The sequence below is a fragment of the Betta splendens genome, chromosome 12 (genome assembly GCF_900634795.4).
Source record: "Betta splendens chromosome 12, fBetSpl5.4, whole genome shotgun sequence".
In the NCBI taxonomy this organism is placed as follows: Eukaryota; Metazoa; Chordata; class Actinopteri; order Anabantiformes; family Osphronemidae; genus Betta; species Betta splendens.
Genome location: NC_040892.2, coordinates 3,725,001 through 3,746,171, shown reverse-complemented (window position 1 = coordinate 3,746,171; position 21,171 = coordinate 3,725,001). Strand labels below are relative to the sequence as shown.

General features: G+C 49.7%; 1 protein-coding gene across 3 annotated transcripts in view; it reads left to right on the top strand.

The window, feature by feature from the left end:
* The window catches only part of sh2d3ca (SH2 domain containing 3Ca), a 31,632-nt gene that overhangs the window by 3,767 nt on the left and 6,694 nt on the right, over window positions 1-21,171 (top strand). For 2 of the 3 annotated variants that reach the window (XM_055513431.1, XM_055513433.1), the window contains one exon: window positions 21,038-21,166. In XM_055513431.1, the coding sequence (XP_055369406.1) occupies window positions 21,038-21,166 (129 nt within the window). Of the gene's footprint in view, window positions 1-3,921; window positions 4,403-21,037; window positions 21,167-21,171 lie in introns of those variants that run through there. The other variant, XM_055513432.1, reaches the window with a different exon arrangement.

Sequence of the window (21,171 nt, the reverse complement as noted above, 5' to 3'; positions counted from 1 at the left end):
TCATAACTAGATATGACTTGTACTTTTCAGCCTGAATAAGCAGTTCACTTTGAATTTCCTCCGCCTCCACGTGTTATTAAATTAGATTTTATAATGTGAGCACTCGGCTGTAATTGCGGCAGATTATTAGCCTCTTAGTCTTTAGCAGTTACACACTTTTCAGCAGACTCACATCCACTCTGCCATTTAGCTAATTAAATCAGGAGCGAAGCGGCGCTTTAGGCCGGTGCCGCGCAGTCTGCGCGTCAGCCAGGAGATGGCGCTGTTTACCGCAGCCGCGTGCCCGCGTGGAGCACGTGGGGGCGCATAACGAGGAGTCGGCCGTCCCGTAGACTACAGACAGGCCCGCGGTGGAACACGGGCCTTTAACCTGAGAGCACGTGCGGGAAGTCAGAGAGAAGACCTGTTTTACTTTTGTTAAACTAATACATCTAACTTCCCCTCGGCCACAACAAACGCTGCGCTGCTCTGCCTCCTGTTAGAAGCATATAAACAGGTCAATCTGTCGAATTTTGTGGTTATTATTATTAAAAACGGGCTCCTGACACTGGGACTAAGGTGTATAAATATAAATATGTATTCCTCTTTTAAGCCCAGTCCTCTTGTGTTTCGCCACATAAATGAATCTCCCCTCTCTTTTTTTATTTTCCTCGCTTTCTCGACACAGGCCCCCCCCCAACACCCCCCCCCCCCCCTCCCTGAAAGCTCCCACCGTTTCATCTGAAACATTTATGACAGCGGATGTTTAAATCAAGAGTTGGCCTCGGCGTTCCCTGTGTTAATGTGAAAGGCCCGGGTCGGCGGCGGCGGGCGCCACACGTGCACGGCCGCGCACGTGTCCGCGCACAAACGCGGATGTGTCGAATGAAAGGGAGAGACGGTAGAAAAAGAACAAACAGGGCGATGGGATGTGAAGGAGCCGAAGGAAAACGGGCCGTCGGGTGGAAATGCCCCAAAGCGTTCAGGACCATCGCTTCATCTTCACGGCTTTAACATGAAATATCCATCCTCATTCATTTTTCATGCCACGAAACGTCTCCCGCTTTTGTCTCTAACTTTGACCGAGAGACGTAAACAGCTTTAACACGCTTCACGGCACTGAAAAGGATTTCAGGACCACCATCGTGTGCTTTCAGGTGTTTAAGGTGGGAATGAGACGCGTATGTGTTTTTATCTGCAGCCCTCGCTTTGTCTTCTGTCCTCTTTAGTGGTTTGGGGGTTAGATTGATGGGAGGGGCAGGAGGCGGGTGGGACCCGTCTCTTCATATGAGCTTTATTAACACGTCTGGCCTGACACACACACACACACACACACACACACACACACACACACACACACACACACACACTGGTGCTCTAAAAATATATACGGGCGCTTTGAGGGGGCTCAGCTGCGTGTCTCTGCGTTACTGCATGTTTGATTATGCAAATGGTTTGAATTTCCAAAAATCTGGTGTGTGTGTGTGTGTGTGTGTGTGTGTGTGTGTGTGTGTGTGTGTGTGTGTGTGTTGCAGTAGATCGAGTGAACGTGGCGCCTCAGTAAATGAGAGCGGGTGTAAAATTTCAGGGCTGGACCTCGGTTGCACACGCTTTGGAAAATCGTCTTATAAATGCTAGAATCGCTCATAAAACACAACAGAGCAGAATAAAAGATGCGTTTTGTCACATAAATTACCTCCTTAAACCTCAAACCCGGCCGCTGAGGCGCCGGAGCGCTGGCGTTTCTATTATTTTGTCCACTTTCTCCAAGGTCAACGTGCCGCTAAGCAGAACAACAGATAGAGAATAATGACCCATTGATTTCTGAGACCTTTCCACACACTGCTCCCCTCACACCTGAGACGTGCCTCGTTGCCACAGCAACACATTTCAAAGGGTTTATTCACTTTAATGCTGATTTTTAATTGCTCCGTTTCACACCCGAATTCATGTTTTCACCTGCGTGTGCGTCACAGCGCATCGAGCTTCTGTCTCCGTTTGATGCGGATTAACCAGATGGTAAACAGGGTCCACGCGGTAAAACACAGCGATGACAATCGGACGCACACTCGGATCATGAGCTCGGTGTCCGTCCGAAGCCCCGGTGGAGCCTCCTCTTTGTTTTGCAGACACACACGTGTGCACATGTAATCTAGATCTACCCTCAGTGTGGCTCCTCTTATCTCCACACACAAACATTTTCTCCCGTGTCTCTCACACACTCTCCTGGTCCATATCTCCTCTCTTTCTATCTCAGTGTGTCCTGCTCCCTCTCACGCACAGACACACACACACGCACACGCCTTTCATTAGCGCGATGCTTGCAGGGATTCTCCATTGTGCTGCCTATCAGCCTGCGGGATGGGGCTCACTAATTAATATTTAACTGAAGACCGCCTCCGAGCGGGCGGGAGGGAGAGGAATGTGGAGGAGAAGGGAAGGGCAGAGGGATGGAAGCAGGGAAGGCAGTGGTGGGGGGGGGGGAGGAGGAGCAGAGTGACAAGAGCTCGGACTCATGTGAGATGAAACGGGAGAAAATGGAGGAGTTTTCAGCGCAGGTTGCCAGATGTAGCGCGTTGGTTGTTATGATTGTTTCAGCCTGGTGTGATGGAGGATTGAGGGGACGAAGGCACAGGGCCCCTCCTATGCGATTATCTGTGTCCCCACTGTGTAATCGGTCTAATCCAGCGCTGGATGCTTTGAGATTACGTTAAGAGGAGACGCAGCGGTTAATGAATCCGTCCTGCGCCTCGCAGCTCCACATCTCGGCCTTTCTGACCCGGCGGCACGCGTTCAGGGCGGAGATTAGCGAAGCCGCTCCTGTTTGTGCGCGTCTGGGTGGTGCAGCGATGGCCTCGGAGACAAAGTTGGCCGAGCGGAGGAGGACGGAGCTAATTTATCCATTTCTCTGCAGACGCAACTTAACGCAGTGTCAGAGTCTTGGATGCTGTCGTAGCTCTGGCAGCGTTGCCATGACGAAGCGTCCTCAATGATGCCAGTCACCCAGACCTCTGGATGCAGGGCCCCTCCCCTCACGGTGTGTGTGTGTGTGTGTGTGTGTGTGTGTGTGTGTGTGTGTGTGTGTGTGTGTGTGTGTGTGTGTGTGTGTGTGTGTGTGTGTGTGTGTGTTAAATGGGCCGATGAACATCACACCGTGTTATCCTTGAAACACCTGCCTCTGTGTTTCAGCTTATAATGAGGTGTCTAGCTGCAGCCACCGAGGCTTTTTAGAGACACATCATTATATTCTCTCTCTCAGTCACACATACACATCCTCTCTCTCACACACACACACACACACACACACACACACACACACACACACACACACACACACACACACACACACACACACACACACACACACACACATTTTTTACCATAGCCAAGAAGCTCCTGCTTTTCTAGGAAAGCATAGTGGTGTGAATATGTTGGCATGTCGGGGAAATAAAAGGTGTGAATATGCATTCAAGTGTGTGTGTGTGTGTGTGTGTGTGTGTGTGTGTGTGTGTGTGTGTGTGTGTGTGTGTGTGTGTGTGTGTGTGTGTGTGAGAGAGAGAGAGAGAGAAAGACGATGGGCTGCCCCTGTTGAGTTCCTTTCATAGCAAAAGAAAGGTTAGATTCCTTTGGGAGGCAGCACTCCTCCTCCTCCTCCTCCTCCTTCTCCTCCTCCTCCTCTTCGTTCCCTCCTCCCGTCTTTACTTCACTTTCTCCCTCTTTTTTCCTCCCTTCATCATCCCTCTCCCCTCCACCTCATGTGGGCATTGTCTCAGCACCGAGGCAGGGGTCGTTGGGAGGGTGGGTGGGGTCTCAGCTTGCGATTCGACAGTGCCCCCCCCCACCACCACCACACACACACCCACAGCTCTGTCCCTCCCACCCTCTCTCTCTCTCTCTCCCTCCCTCCCTCTGGTCCAACCCTCCCCCCACCCACACTCCTTTCATCAGCAAAGCAATGAGGTAATCCCTAGCAGCCGCGTGAGGTGCAGCAAGTGCACTGACTGAGAGGCAGCGGAGCCGGAGCCGGTGTGGGAGAGCAGCGCCGGAGATGTCAGGAGCCGTAGTATCACTCGCCGTCCTCAGTAGCAGCTGTTAGTGGCTATCTGGGCGCTGAAAGCTGACAGCTGCTTGCGAGCTGTAGCCGTGGCGTTAGCTGCTTAGCTCGTAGCCTGGGTTCTGTAGTAGTGGGACTATGTTGAGGGGCTGTTAGGCGGGCGAGGAGGCTGGCAGGGGCGGGACAGGCGTAGTCAAGGGGCCGCGGTTCAGACCGGACAGAGGGGGACGCACACCGGCAGCAGGAGAGGAGTGAGGGGGGGGGGGGAGGCAAAGTGTGTAACCCACCATGACGGAGAGGTGCAGTCTGTGGAGCGCCCTGTCGGCTGCAGCGTGCTGCTTCTACCGGGGATCCTTCATGCAGGTGCAGGTGAGCAAGCGTGCAAAGTGCTGCACATTCCCGCGTCCGTGTGTGTGATGTGTGTGCTGGAGCGTGTGTGTGTGTGTGTGTGTGTGTGTGTGTGTGTGTGTGTGTGGGCTGGCACCGTCCTGTCCCAGCAGCCGGTAACGCCAGGCCGGCTGCGAGCTGGCAGACTGATGCTATCGTGGATGCTGAACAGTGCTCGGGTGTCAGATGGACTGTGTGAAGGCAGCCGGGGGCGGGGGGTCTGTGTGTGAGGTGTGTAACGGCTGCAGTGGAGCGAGGCGCACAGTAACCTACAGTATCAGCTTCACTTGGGTCTAATTCTGGCTCGCGGCTCGAAACCCAATATCCGACCTCGTTGAGTTGTTTGATGCTGAAGTTTCTCTCTCCTCCTCTTTCTCCGGTGCCACGTTGTTTCGTCGCAGTCAGCTGTGTGTGTGTGTGTGTGTGTGTGTGTGTGTGTGTGTGTGTGTGTGTGTGTGTGTGTGTGTGTGTGTGTGTGTGTGTTTTGGTTTAGCCGCTAATCGCTACGTCGGCTCCCACCTCGCCTCCGGCGGCGGGACGTTCCGCCGCGTCCTCGACTCTGCTCTTTCCAGGATTCGGAAGCGTCTGCTTTTGTTTGGAGTGAAGTGTTTGAGAGATCACAGTAATGAAGTTATTTTAATTAAATCTGTGGTGGGGTCCGTGTGTGGTGGCGGCGGCTGTGGCGAAGGGGTGGGGGGGTAAATTAATTAGCAGTTGCTCGATGGGGAGAGTTAAGTGGGAGCCTTTCTGTTATAAAAAATAATGACTTCATTCTCTGCAACCGGGGTTTGTTTACTCACAGTGTTATTTGTCTTTCGTCCACTAGTGATTCCTCAGCGTGTTCTAATTAGAAGTGGCCTGTGTTTGTGCCATGTGGCCCAAACGCTGTCTGTCGCCCCAGACAAGCTTTGATCGTGGCTCGTTCTGCACATTCACTGTCGTTTCGCCGCTTTCTCTTCGCCCTCAGGCTTTAATCATTAGGTCTAATATTTACAGTCATATTGCTTCTCTCGCGGACGCCCACGTCTCCGTCGTCCTTTATCTTATTATCTGAAAAGAGCAAATCACCATCGGGCTCAGTGGAATTAGAAAACGTGTGACTGACTTCCTTTAACGGAACACATCCACCACCTTAAAAGTCTCATTGATGCGTCACACATAATATGAGATTAATAGAATGAAGTGAGGAAGATATAAGAAAGACACGATGCTGAACCCAGAGGTCAACATCTGGCTCCCAACAATAGAAGCTTTTCACTGAAGCCTAAAATAAGCATTTTATACATGATGTGTGTTTTGCTGGGACAGTAATTACTCGGTCTGTGTCTTTGTTGTCTGGGCACCACTAATGACTGCACACTGAATTGTTCATGCTGCTTTTGCTTCATGAGTGGTCATTAGTGGTTTAACTGCAGCAGGTAAAAGCGCTTCCACTGCGCGAATTGAAGCCTTTATAGTTTTCTGTTTTTAAACCGCCCAATAAACACAAATGTGGCCGAAGCTGCAGCTGAACTCTTCAGTGAAGTTTCTGAGCTGTAGCTACAGCGACGGCGCTGGTGACCTCCGCTCATCAGCCGTGTCAGTGAAGGGAGATTACACTTGATCCCCGGGTCCAGACAGTGGAAAAACACACACGCACGCGCGCGCACGCACGCACGCATGCACGCACAGCTTTACCATTGTGTCTGCGTTAAACCCAATGCTTCCACCACGCCTCTAACTGGGACAATGTATCAGCTCACGCCCCCCCAGACCCCAGAAAACCAGATGTACGGCCACAAACACATCCACGATCCCCCTCCTCTACTTTGTTTGTGTGAAGTTAATCCATTTTTGGGCCTCCCTCCCTCCCGTCCACCCCCCCGCCGCAGCCTAATTCCCTGCTGACCTGCTCAGCGTGCGGCAGCCTCGGTGCCAACCAGCAGCCGGGCCCCGGCCGTATGTGGGCCGGCGCCGTCCACCTCCACCTCTGCACCTCTTTACTCACAGTCTGCGTTTCAGACGTGTAGTATTTTCTTCTGTCAAAAACCTGAAACTCGTAGCGTAAATAATTCATACGATAGAAGAATATCAAAACAGAGGAGCAGTGGATGATACAGAATACGCTGAACAGCTTTACTGCAATGACGTCCCGTCTACATGTATGTTTCCTGTTTAGAGCAGGTCACAGTTTATAAGAAAATTGAACACGTCACTGCCTTTATGTCAGTTCTGAGCCTTTTTATTGCGTTCTGTACTAAGATTCTATTAGTTTCAGGTAGACGCATCTTGGCCTCCCCCTTTTAGTTTTTGAGGTATATGATCTCTGAATCGTATAATGGGAAGGCCTCGGTGGCTTTAATCGGTCGCGGCAGTTTAACCCGCAGTCAGCTTGTCACTCAGATCCCCGGGGTCCCAGTGGTTTTGCATTAGCTTTACCCATCACCCTACAGTCTGGTTAGTGCTGAGCTACTGTAGCAGAAGATATGGCTCAGCTAATGCCTGCGTGTGTGTGTGTGTGTGTGTGTGTGTGTGTGTGTGTGTGTGTGTGTGTGTGTGTGTGTGTGTCCAAGCCAATTGGTATGTTTTAGTATTGAAATATTCACCATGTAATCCCCTCTTCTCCACTCCTCCTATCTCGCTCTCTCGCTCCCTTTCGCCCTCGTCCCCGAAGCTTTTCCCCACAAATCCTCTTTTGGCGTTGCCGCCTGTCACACCCTGCAGGCTCAGAGTGTGAAGGGCAGCTGTGTGCGTGCGTGCGTGCGTGCGTGTGTGTGTGTGTGTGTGTGTGTGTGTGTGTGTGTGTGTGTGTGTGTGCGTGTGTGTGTGTGTGTGTGTGTGTGTTGAAGCTACATTGTTCCAGAATCCACATCCTCATTAGAGCGCTGTGATGTTTTTTGGCAGTAATGAGCAACAATCCCTGCTGTTTGTGCGTTTGTGTGTGTGTCAGCTGTTTGTGTGTGTGTCTTATGGATGTATGACTGTCTGATTCATTCACGTCTCTGCGCTGGGCCCATTTTTTGCCTTGTAATATCTGGATTCTACCACAGTGAATCATCAAGTCCCCATATTGGATGCTGTATTACAGGGAATGCGTCTCTTCTCACCTTTTCTGATGAGTGTTTGATGAAGATGGAGAGGAGGAAGCTCTCTGCTGCGTCACATGACTCTCCCGTCCTTCTACTAAAAACGCTTCTAAAAGTCACTCTTCAGTTAATTCATTCGGATCTTTCACCTCCCGCCTCTTCTGACATTTCGCTCTAAACGTGTTTGAGAAACCAGGTGGTGAAGGCGTTGCCAAACACCCTCGTCCGCCCAGATAACAGCCAGGCTGCAGCAGACGAGCGCCTCATACGCTAAGCATGAATTAAAGTTAGTGAAAATAGTACGAGCACTTATTAATAGTCTGGCAGAGGCGTTGGAAAGGTTTAGCCAGACGACCAGTGCCGTTCCTCCTCCAGAGGATCTCCTTCCAGGTTCTTTCCTGGAAGGCGTGCGCGCGCGGGGGACAGCGTGATATGTGATAATGACTTCGAGAGCACAAGCGTCACAACAAGGTCCTCCCCGCTTTCAAGGAAGCATCGAGTGTGTTTTGCAGCTTTCATCGTGTCTCAGCAGGTCACGGCGCTGACTGAGAGCGAAGTGTTTCAGCTGGAGACCGCTGTTAAACAAATAACTCGAAGACACTTGATCGTTTAAAGCTTAGACTCCTGAAGAGGAGAAAAACGTGCGGGCAAGTGGTTTATTGAGCCTCTTGTTTAATGATGTTAACTTGTCCACAAGGTTAATCCTACACATTAAAAGCCCATATCAAACCGAGACCAGCCTTCAAACCATTAGGAGCAATCAGGTGTCGGCTTCAGCCAGTTATTTGTAGTCCAATATAAATAAATTGAGACATTTGTTTGTGTGAGTACATCCTAATAGGAATTGTGTCTTCGGGCGATGTGTGGATTAGCAAAGCGAGGAGCGCGACGCAAATAAGCGGAACGGCAGAAAACGACAACAACAACAAAAAAAAGCGAAGGGGTCTCTTCGTATGGTAGCTTTTAGCTGCAGGGTAGGATCACAGAGCTTTTCCATCTGAGTGCTCCGTGTAATCATGTGCTCTCTCTCCTGACATGATAGAAGGAAGCTCTGAAACAGAATAACATGAGGACATGAGCCCATGGTGAATGCGGCCTTTAATCACCGTCTAGACTCCTCACGCAGAGACTGGTGGAGGAGAGATTATTCTAACCAGACCTGCCTGCAAACGCCCGTTAACTCTGGTATAATTATCTCCTCCAGTCCCAACAGCTGAGGTGTAGCTCTTCCATTAATTGCTCCGGGGATTCGTCCCTTTTGCTTTTCTATCGTGGCCTCTGTAGATGCAGCGGTCACAGCCTGTGCTCCAGTCAGATTGTGAGAGAGCTTTCGATAACTTCATTTTACATTGGACGTAGGTTGACGGCCTCGAAAGTGATATTTACTCTGAATCTTCATTTGTAGATTCTAATGTGACGTGTTTTAAGGGAAATAAAGTGTCCAAGATTCACAGGCATCTTTTAGCACAGACAAGGGCGGAGTCTGTGTGTGTGTGTGTGTGTGTGTGTGTGTGTGCGTGTGTGGATCCGCACGCTCCACACTCACACATGCCGGGCGACGCCACAGCTGAGGAGGGAGTGTGTCACGGCGGCGGGAGCAGGAGAAGGAGGAGCCGTTGTGTGCCGCCTTCATCTTTGACCTCCGCTGACCTCACGCAGCCCAGAGGCCATTGTGTTGGCTGCAGCTTTAAAGGTTCAGTTCCCCCGAATGAGCCAAATCGCCGTCCGTGCAGAGGCACAGGTCTTCAGTGCCCATTGTTTGATGGAGAAAAGTGTAGCCTTCTGTTTGAAATGATGCTCAATGAATGCAATCTGATAGAATGTCATTGTTACTCTCCTCACACGGTCCTGCTCTGTAATACTTTACGCTTCCTAATAAATCCCACTGCGTGTTAGCGTTGGACCAGGCCCTGGACCTCTGTGGGGTTTTCAGTGCATCGTTTCCCTTCATGAAAAGGACCCTGGTTGTTAAAACGTCCTGGGTGATTTGCAGAGAGCCGCTGAGAAGCAAAGCGCGTGCGCGCACACACACACACACACACACACACACACACACACACACACACACACACACACACACACACACACACACACACACACAGCCATTTACTTATGTATGTGTACATACTTATACACGCCGTTGCATTTCGTTAGTGAAGAGGAACTGTGTAGGTGGAATGGAGGGAGCCTGACAGAACCTGAGCGCTTTTATAACCAATAACACACTTTAATTTGTTAATGAAGCGGATTGGACTTAATGTGATCCTGAATGAAGATAAAGATCAAACACACATTGATATCTGATAGCTCTGTGGAACATAATTCAATTCAAATGACTTAGTTCTAATTAACACACTGCTAATAGAATGCAGCGTGGACACACATGCTGAAACACCTATAACTCAAACGCTTGGTTTGAGTGAATCCAGTTCATTCAGTGATCGCGGTTGCTTCTGTGTCACAGTTATAACATAATGATGGATGAGGCACAGACAAAGAACGTCCTACAGCTCGGAAATGATTTTCCTAATAAGCACATCTCAAACTGACATCATCGCGGTCGAAGCAGGGATGTTTTACATCCTGTGTTCAAACGTGAAGTCTTGGTAGAGCTGCAGTTACAAGCCCACGAGTGACATCATTGTGTAAAAGGAGGTGTTTTGGTGATGAGTGGGAGGTGAGGGCGTGAGTGGAGGAGGGTACGGTGAGGCGTGTAACGGGGGAAGTGAGCGTTCAGCACTTTGTAACAGGCTATCACAGGCTAATTTCCCTGGAGCTTCTCTTATAGGAGCGTGCCTGGTGCGTCTCATGGGAGTGTTTACGCTCACACCTTCACACACACACACACACACACGCTGAAAGCGAGGCCCTCTCTGCTTCCTGTTCCTCCTCGGTGGCTTGAAAGCGGCGCCGCTGCTGAAAGGTGTGCACATGTGGCGGATCGGCGAGGAGGCGTGAGCGCGTGCGTTTGTGTAGTTTACTGCGAAGTGACAGTTGGAGCTAGCGGTAAAAGGCTCCATCTGCATCGCCATGACGACGGCCCGCTAACAACAAGGAGACAACACCCATCTCAGGCCTCCCAACCCCCATCAGCTGTGCATGTGCAGCTGTGTGTGTGTGTGTGTGTGTGTGTGTGTGTGTGTGTGTGTGTGTGTGTGTGTGTGTGTGTGTGTGTGCATGCTTCATTACTTGCATATTTGATAGTGTATGTTTAAGCTGAGTTCCAGTGTGTGTGTGTGTGTGTGTGTGTGTGTGTGTCCATTCACAGCAGGCGCTGTCTGTGTCTTGAATGATGAACGGGACCCTATAGCGCTGCCTGCGTGTCTCCGTAGGGAGTGGTCTCTCACACACACACGCATATATATTTATACACACACGCGCCAGCTCTGTTGCTGCCTCCGTATGAATGGAATTGATTTCTCAGCAGCGCTCTCCCACTGCCGGGCCCACAGCCAGCCAATTGTACAGTTCGCTGCTCAACCTCCAGAAAGAGATGACATCATTGCCGGCCAATGGCATCACAGCTCTAGGGCGTGCTTCTTTTCGCCGGTCTGCATGATGACGGCTGACAAGGAAGAGTGTGTGTGAAATTGCAATAGGGAGATAAAGATGCTCGTGTGCATCCGTGTTCCACCTACAGGATCAAACTGTCCTTCATCTCCATCCAGTCATTGACAGTCTCCTCATCCTTCCCTTGCTGATAGCTTTTCCTCCTCTCTCTATAACCTTTGCCTTTTTCCTGTCCCGCCTCTGTTTCTCTGTGGTTGTTGTCCTCATTACCCCCACGGTTTCATCATCATCATCGCCTCCGCCGGTGCAGGTGAAGCGTCCGTGTCAGGTTCCAGAGCCAGTCGATAGGCGATTGTTTGCCGAGTGAAATGTCACAGTGACTGAGTGGTAGATAATCATGATGCACTTCCCTGCTGTGACATAAGAAGTGTAAGCAGCAACGGTGACGAATTCGGTATTTCAGTTATTACGGTTATTTCTAAATTTCTAGATAATCAAAGCACATGTTTCAATGTATTTGCACTCAACAAGCACTGTTTTAAAAATGATGTGGCTCCAATTACAGAATTTGGACACTACATTTATTTTGCGTAGTTTTCTCTTGGACACGAAACTAAGAGCGAGTCTTTTCCTGGATTTGATCCCATTCGAGTCTTGTTCAAAGCCTGAGCTTAATCCCTTAATACCAGTGTGGGCAATGCAACGTTTTGATAATACGTTATAATTAACGTACACGAATGCAATTAAGCGTGTGTAATAATAAAGAAGAAAAACCCACCAAAGCTGTGACAGTGCTTTACAATGTCCATATTTGTGTTTACATCCTGTTTCTTGTCAGCGGAGCAGATTACTCCCCTCCTGTCAGTCATTGATTAATTAATTAGATGCTGTGTCACCATATGTGTTGGTATCCGTGGCAACCAGGCTTTAACACAGCGAGATAAGTAGTGTTATGGTGTGAAGCATGATGTGTTTTTCATGGACCTGCTGTATAATATGTACTAATATTTACCGTATGTGTAGATATATTTGCTCCTCTTCTGCACGGCCTGCCTCTAACTCCCTTTCCTGTTTAACTGCATTGGGGAAATGCACTGTGGGTTTGTGGTTGTCCAGCCCCACCTGTCACTGCCTGGATAGATGGCAGCAGGAGGCGCCTGCTTAAATTGCAAGTATGGATCGTTGCACGCTGTATCTGAGCGGTTGCAATGTGTTAAAATTCACGCATGATTTCAACCAAAGGCGTGTCTTGTAAACGTGTATGTTTTCGCTAGCAGAGTATTGATGAGTCCTTTGACCTTCCGTCCATCAGTGTGATGACCTTTCAGCCCAAAAACCTGCTAATTAGCCATTAATGGCTCCGACTGCAGAGGATAGGATGACAGCGAGCCCCACAGCCCTCAGGGGAAAGTGTGTGTGTGTGTGTGTGTGTGTGTGTGTGTGTGTGTGTGTGTGTGTGTGTGTGTGTGTCTGTGTGTGTGTGTGTGTGTGTGAGTGAGTGTGTGAGTGGATGCATTCGGCCTTCCTAAAGAAATATTGACACCAAACTGATGAAAGCTGTTGGTAATTGTCGGTGGACACTGATTTAGCGTGCCATAATGACTGTAATGACCTCACAGTGAGGCATTGGGAAACAGCATCTGTGTTAGAACATTAGTTCTCAACCCCCGTTTCAACCAATCGCAGGCTCTTCTCTAAGCTGCCAAAACCAAAGGTTAGATGTGTGTTTACATGAGAAAGTGCCCGGAGCGTCGTTCAGCAGTCCCAGCTGGGCCTGGTTGTCATAGATAGTTTCAGTTAAGGCAAAATTAATGGCAACAGACAATCGCACATATAACATGGAAGATATTATAGAGACTGTACATTGTAACACTGTCCTGCTGTGTGATGTCTTCTCCTTCTCATCCGCTCCGTCACTCCCTCCTCTCCTCTGCCTCTCTTGTTTTGCTGATGGAAGGTGAAGGTGAAGCCTCTGCTGTTGTATGACATCAGTGCTCACACAAACAACTACACAACGACGGAGCCGTCTGACTGGATCAGTGAGGGAGCGTGTAGGGAGAGGAGAATGATATGTGGTGAGAGATGGCAGGTTGGAGCAAGAGCTGAGACGGAGCTTGAGATGAACTGGCACTGAAGAGGGACTGATGGTAAAGTTAAAAGAGGAGGAAGAGGTCGGCAATGGACGAACAGACAGGATAATGAAGTACACGTTAGTTAGAAAAGACCAAATGAGCAAATCCTCCTTCGTGAGCTTATCGCTAACCTTTCCAGCTCTGGCATCTGCGTCACAGAATGACGAAGGGCCTGAGAGGAACAAAGAGCAGCACAAGTTCAGAGCAGAGAGCAGAGCGCGTTTACGTAAAGGGAAAAATGAAGCAGCGGAGCCAAGGATAGCGTTATGATGAGTCAGATTGACGAGGTCTAGAAGCTGAACCGCAGCGACGAGAGAGGCTCCGAAAAGAGGGTGGAAATGCAGCAAGTCAGTCCAGATGTGGCAGCGGGGGTTAACGAGGCGGATCCATTTGTGCGGTTCTGGTGCCGGCGGTGGAGTTGAGTAGGGAGACGCTTGTGTGTTTGTTTGTCGCTGGATCTGGCGTACGCACGGGCACAGACTGTGCTGGTGTGAGGTGGAGGCGGCGCCGCCAGCTGTTTCACAGCTTCACTGACTGGCAGCAGCGTCTGTGGCGAAGATAAGCAAACGTGCACTGTTAGATGAGAACTGGTGCAGGTGTTTTAATATGAAAATTTAAACCACCACCCGCATTCTGCTACATTCTGACGCAAACTGCTAGCATCATCCACAGCGTTGATGACACGCTGATGTCACGCTGATGTCATAGATCTCGCTGATGTCACAGATCTTGCTGATGTCATAGATCTCGCTGATGTCATAGATCATGCTGATGTCATGCTGATGTCATAGATCTCGCTGATGTCATAGACCTCGCTGCTGACTCCTGCCTTTCTCGCTGGCTGGTGCTCTCTGGGTGGGTGCAGCGGCGGCGCGGTGGTGAGTCACAGCGAGCAGCTGGAAGCAGAAAAGGCCGCTGAGCGCTGAACCTGTCACAGATCCTGTCAGCCGCGCTGGCGGCGGGCCAGGTCCCACGCTGTAATGAGTGTAAATAGAAACAGCGGAGAGCGGCTGATTGAGTGGATGCTGAGGCGACGGCGGCGGCGTCATGGCTTCCTTTCAACCACTGCTGCGGTTTTTACTATCAGATTTGAATTATTTTGATGCAGGACGGACTTTGGTTCTGGTTCTGGTTTTGGTTCTCGGCGGTGAACTTGATTCAAGCTGCAGCGTTCCCGCTCCGTCCTTGAATCAAACCTGATTTGGGGGTTTGTCTGACGTCAGTCTGGGGTGAACTACTCGAGCACGAAGGAAAACTGATGACTTTAATATTATTGGGATATTGTTGCAAACGATCACGCAATCACACGCACGGCGGGAGTGCGATGAGAGCTTTGGACCCGCCGTGGTTTCCTCTCCGTCGCGCCTCGCTGCGCGTGGCGGAGCCCGGCTCACACGGGGCACATTACCCTCTGCGTGTCACACACGCGCTCACCCCGCACGCCCCGCGCGCTCCTCCTCCCTGGGGGAAACGCCAGCTGGGGCGTGTGGAGGATGGGGTTACCATGGCAACAGCATCTGTGGATGCGGCGTTGCTGAGTCGACAGTAAGCGTGTGTGTGTGTGTGTGTGTGGGTGTGTGTGTGTGTGTGTGTGTGTGTGTGTGTGTGTGTGTGTGCGTGTGCGTGTGCATGCATGAAAATTAATTCAAACATGTAGAACCTCGTAAGAAGCTAATAGGAGTCATTGTAACAGACCTATGCATGAGTCTGGGTTGAAGTTCTATCTTTAGTCGGTTCCTTCTTATGTATATATGTGTTTTTGTGTTGAACAGTGTGTGTGTTTGTTTTTTCCCGTGTAGCGTTCACATAATTGCTGTTTTCGTGTTCCTGTTGGTCGTGTGTTGATTTGCAGGAGAGAAGGATCTTAGCTTTGGGGGAACGGTTGTTGCTTCTCGACGTGCGTGTGCGTGTGCGTGTCTGTGTGTGTGTTTGTGTGACGCCTATAGGCCTGTTTAGTTGAGGAGTCGCAGGTTGGGAGACGGGGGAGAGACGTGCAGTCAGGAGTCGTACTCAATAGTCAGACATCATTAACGTCTCCTCCGCTCTTTGCTGTGCGCTCCAGTGTGTGTACCGACATGTCAGCGTGCGTGTGGAAGTGTTGTGCGTCTGTTGTTGTGTAAAAGAAGTGAATGTTGTGGAGGGTTTCTGTTTTTTTAGATATTTTGTTGCTCCATTGAGGGCAAACACAAGATTTGCAGAGATGACGTTTGACCCCTGAGCCATCAGATCACACACACACACACACACACACACACACACACACACACACACACACACACACACACACACACACACACACACACACACACACACACACACACACAGAGGAACAGAGGAGCTGTGTTACAACGTCTTGGAAATGAAAACAAAGAGCACGAACAGAAGTGAATCGCAGAGGAACGGATGCTAAAATATGAATGGCAGAGTGAGACGAGGACAGAGAGAGAGAGAGGAGTTGGCTCCATTGAGAAGAAGTGAAGGAAAAGTTGATCACAAATGGCCGGGCGTGTTGTAACCAGGGAGCAGAAATGACTCTGCTCGGCTGCTGCTGTTAAACCCTGTTTGACCCAATGAGTCGAGCTGCAGACGATTATCATGAGAGACGTTCAGCAGCAGTATCTTCAGTTCTTACTCTCCTCAAGGATGTGACACAGCAAATCGTATTTGTTCTCACTCGCTAGATTTACTATGTGTTAACAGACTCTTACAGCAGCTCAGGCCCCATAATACACAAAGTGACACTGATAAAAGCGATGTCCTCATAAAGGTCTCTTCCAGTCGTCACAGCTTTGTGAGCAACGGAAGTCACTGCTTGTGTGTCTCAGACTCCAGAGAAGCCGCTGCCTTGTAATAACACTAATATATTCCATATTTTATTTACACGCAGCATTTGCCTGGATTCAATAAAGGACAATCCACATGTTAGTGAAGATGCAAATGCAAATTCATCTGTGATGAAGCAATCTCACATTTCATCTCAAGGTGAAACAGATACAGGAATAGGAAGCGTGTCCCCGTATTGTTGTGTCCTCACACTCACTGCGTTTCCCTGTATTATGTAAGCAAATATTAGATTTGCCTCGTCATTGTCTCCGCGACAGCGTGAGACTGAGCACAGGGCTCGGAGAAGGGGAGCGATAACCTGCGACGGCACGGGAAGAAGGACGATAGGAGATAAAGGCTGAGCTGATGGAGAGAGCACGGGGGGGAGGAGGGGGAGGGGGGGGGGGGCGGCGCTGCGCTTCCTGCAGCCTCCGTGGGAGTGTAGGTATATGTCATATCCTGTCCACCAGCTGTCACCCGCTGCAGGAGGTCTCCTCCCTGACACCACGCTGACTGACAGCTCGTACGTATGTGTTTGAGCAGGTTGTGTACAGTATCAGTGTGTGTGTGTGTGTGTGTGTGTGTGTGTGTGTGTGTGTGTGTGTGTGTGTGTGTGTGTGTGTGTGTGCGTGTCTCTTCGGAGGTGATGCTCATTGCAAACGACAGTGGAAGGTCACCGCTATCAGTCTCATACTCTGTCTGGCTCTGTACCAGTCATCACTCTCTGGGTCTACAGGGATGAGCTGCTTGTCTCATGTGTTCCCGTCATATAAAACATCCACGCGGTTGTTTTTGTGCCCGGCCGCTTTTGGAGCGTCTGGTACTGTACGTTCCGGTTTGGAGACGGCACACGCATTATGAAGTACGACCTAGTGTTTTATTCAATGCTGTCGGTCCGTATTAGTTCGTAGGATGTGAAATCATTTTAATTATTTTTATTTAAACGCCGTTGATGGGTGCGACCTCAGCAGCGCTCCCTCGTATCGCTTTCCGTGTTTTACAGACTCTTATTCTGTGTGAACCAGTGTCATTGTGGGAGTGGAAATCAGGCTGGAGGGCACAGACGGATTACAACAATCTGGAGAGGGGCGATATTGGCCGCAGACGTATATATTTATATATATAAAAGGCCTCAATGTGTGGAGGCCTGCGTGTCTAGGGGTGTACGAGGAGATAGGAGGATTCAAGGGTCTTTATGTGATGATCCTGGTCCTCATCTCCCCCCAGGAGATGAGACGCTTCTGCGTTTGGCCCCCTGACCTGGTGTGTGTGTGTGTGTGTGTGTGTGTGTGTGTGTGTGTGTGTGTGTGTGTGTGTGTGTGTGTGTGTGTGTGTGTGTGTGTGTGTGTGTGTGTGTGTGTGCACCCAGCCCTAATACCCAGCCCGGTTCCCACCCCCACTGCCACCGACACTTAGGGCGTAACCATGGCAACCGGGTTAGAGGCTAGCCCCGAGCTCCAAGAGAAAGAAGGTGCATTCTGACATGAGCTCCGATCTGAGGGCTGCAGTCTGCTTTGAATGCATTCCTCTCTTTTGTTGGTGTTTTTTTTCCTCTTTTGTCGGAACCACAGACCTTATTTCACTCCACTCGGTCCCGTACTCGTCAGCGGTTCCCTTCTCTTCTGTTTGCCATCCATGCCCTGGCTCTGGAGCTTGTTTGTTTCTCGGCTGCGTCCCTCGACGCTGCTCAGGGCCGTGTTTCCCACCGGCGCGGCCGCGTTGCTCGTCGCGTGGACCTGTTGCTGTGTAACCTGCGAGGATGAGACGACTGCGTGACTGCTTTAGAAGCATAAATCCATGTTTAGATAAAATAGTCTTCACTCGCTGCATTATTAGAATTGCAAAGAAGTAGTACTGCACGTCTGCAAACTTGATGAAGTGATGGAGTAGATACCAACACACACACACACACACACACACACACACACACACACACACACACACACACACACGCACACAGGCAATTTGCTACAAAGACTATGGGTTTAATATATGTATAAATATGTGCATATACTTAGACTTTTTCCACATTATCATCTCTTTCATTTCATTTCGGCCTGTTTTTTCCCACTCACTCATGTTGAGCGACAGCAGTGTCAGTTTGAACCGTGATGGCCTGATGGAGGAAAAGGGGCCTCGACCGGATGCCGGCGTAAATGAGGCGATGGACCACACGCTGCTCTCATCGGTGACTCACGTGCACGCGTGTGCACGCCTCCGCGGCTCTCAGTCTATTTCCTGACTCTGCATCGACCGTCCGGGGAGAGGACGATAATGAATACGTCCGAGGCTCGCTTTATTCCAACTTATCTCTGCTAACCTGGTGTTGTGTTCGCTCCAACTCAGCTCTCACCCAAAATAGAGCGGCGTCCATTAACGGTGCCACACACACACACACACACACACACACACACACACACACACACACACACACACACACACACACACACACACACACACACACACACACACACACACACCAATCACTCTCCTTCGCGCTCCCCTGGGGAAGCAAAGTCCTGCATCAGCTGCTAAATTGCCTAAACTCTCTCATCTGCTAATGGGCTACCTGTCTGTCTGCGTGTCTGTCTCTCTCCACATTAATGAGTTGCTGTTGTCTGTCTGCCTCCGTGCCTTCCTCAATGTCTGATGCTCCGTCTTTATGTATGCTGGCTATTTCGTCCGCCCGTCTCTGATGTGTCTGCTGCTGCCTGTTCTTCTATAAATCTGCGGGTCTCTTTGTTTTGATTAAACATCTCCCGCGCCCATGGACTCAGCAGACGCTGGAATCTAATATCATCTCATGGCTGCGACTCGTAAACCCTCAGGAAATAACCGTTAAACAAATAAGGTGGCCTGCTGATATTTGGAGTGCTTGATTCCCTTTCCTGCCTCTTCTACTTTGTATGGAAAATAGTGCAAACAGCTAAAATCCTAATCATGAAATTATACAGTAAAATGAGTGTATATGTTCTCATATTTGTATAAGAAACGCTAGCAGAAGCAAAACTGTACATATGGTTTTCAGAAAGACATAAAAAGACCAGATTGGTAATAAACTAAAGCCACAGACAGAAGCACTAGTGTATACTGTATATTGGTGATGGTAATAAAAACATGTTAGATTTGTCATTTAAGGAAAGACAGGTATTCATATACACTTTTGCATGTACTGGTGTGAGTCAATCTGATGCCAGAAGCAGAATTAACAGTGCTAGTTCTAGTTTAGTGAATGCTTTACTACTCAACTCCAACAAGCACGCTGAGCTGTTGCCAAGGCAACCAAGGACGCAGCCTAGTGGGGGTATGAGAGTGTCAGCGTAACAATACCAGTAACATCATACTGGTCTTTATGGGCGTCTCTAATTGTACGCACTCCCATTGTGCTTTCTCCGTTCGCCTTGAGTCGAGATCTTTCTGCCTAATGGAATTTCCTCTTCTTTATTCTCACCTTTTGCCGAGCTCTTCTATTTCCTTCTGCGTCACACATTTGCTTCCGACAAAAGCAAGCACGTTCTGGATAAGTCTCTTGAAGTCGTGAGGGGATGAAGACGCATTAATATGTGCACATGTTCACTGTGTGTCCGTCTTCATCAAATCACTTTTAATTGTGTGTCTATTTTTGTCAGCCTGTTCTAAGAATCACATTATAAACAGCCCTCTAACATTCAGCCTGTTCCCTTCATATCTATAAACACACACATAGTATATATACGTTCGTATATATAGAAAGAGAGAGACCAGATCATTGCATCGGCCTCTCCTGGGTTTCCACAGAGACAAGAAAAGGCAATAACTGCACACTTGACCCCTCTGCTCGTTTATTGGCCTTCGTTCCCCTTCGCACACAAACACACAGATACATACACTCACACACCTGAAATCTAATCTGGGAGCGTGAGCCTCCATGTTCCTCCATCTCCCCCCGAGGTTTGGAGAGGAGAAGCAGAAAAGGGCGAGCAGGGGAGGAAGTTAATAATTTCATCTCGCAATGACCTGGAGGCGATAAGATCGATTGTTTGGCTCCTTGTGACACGTGCGCGCGCACACACACACACACACACACACACAAGCGCGCGCACACACACACACGCGCACACACGCGTTGAACCACACACTAAGAACTTAGTGAAACTTTATAAAAGGAGACGGATGAGCGGTGGCGAGAGGCAAACGCTCGTGCCAGAGAAAAACACTGAGCAAAAGGAGGACGCGGGCGAGCGACTGAAGGAAAATATTAGGAGGAGAGACGGGGCCTTAGCGACAGGCCTGTTTACTGTTTATTTCAGTCTCCAGTCTCATTCCTCCTCATATTGGCAGAGTGGAGATGATTTCCTCTTTGTTTATTCCTGTGCGGATTCGTTTCCCGCCGCTGTTTGTTGCCGTCGCGCTCCTTCGCCGCCGCCGCCGCCGCCGCCGTCTGTCTGAACTCACACTTTCCACGGTGTCTCCGCGTCGCATCGAGGTCCCGCCGCGGGATTTCCTGTTTCGAAAGCAGGCAAATGGAACTTGAGTGGATGCGACGCGTGAAGCCATGTCAACATGCATGTTAATGCAAAGCATCCACAGACTTAAACAATTGGATTCATCAAACACATGTCAACTGTTGAGCCTTTGTAGTTAAATATAAATATAAATAGTCAGTGGCGTCTGCTTTCAACTTATGCCCCCCAGCTTTAAAATCTGAAATCTGATCCTTTTGTTTGTGTCTGAGCGCGGCCGCTTGTGTTTTAGGCTCCCGTTGAGTCCGTTCAGAGTGACCGTGCTCCAGAGCGGAGGCTCGGCCTCACGCGGGAGCGATGAGAGCTCTCTGATGACGCTCTCGGCCTCTTAGTAATCAGGTCAGGGTCGATTGGATTGTTTCTTGGATGTAAGTGTGCTTCCCTGCAGTGTAGCCGTGTGTAGCACAGGTGTGTATTATAGTGTGTGTAATACTGCTTATATATAAATGTGTGTATTCACTAAGCACCCCCGAGCTGAAATCCTGGTCTTCAGCCTTGTTAAAAACACACTTTTATGTTTTATTTCCTGCTTTAAAGGCAAAATGCGACATCGTTGACGTCTTGTTTTCGCCCTTTTGCCTGCAGTTCTCCAAGGAGAAGTACCTGCTGGAGTCTCCCCCCGAGAAGCTGCGCAAGGAGCTGGAGGAGGAGCTGAAGCTGAGCCCAGCCGACATCCGGAGCCACGGCTGGTACCACGGACACATACCCAGAGAGGTATG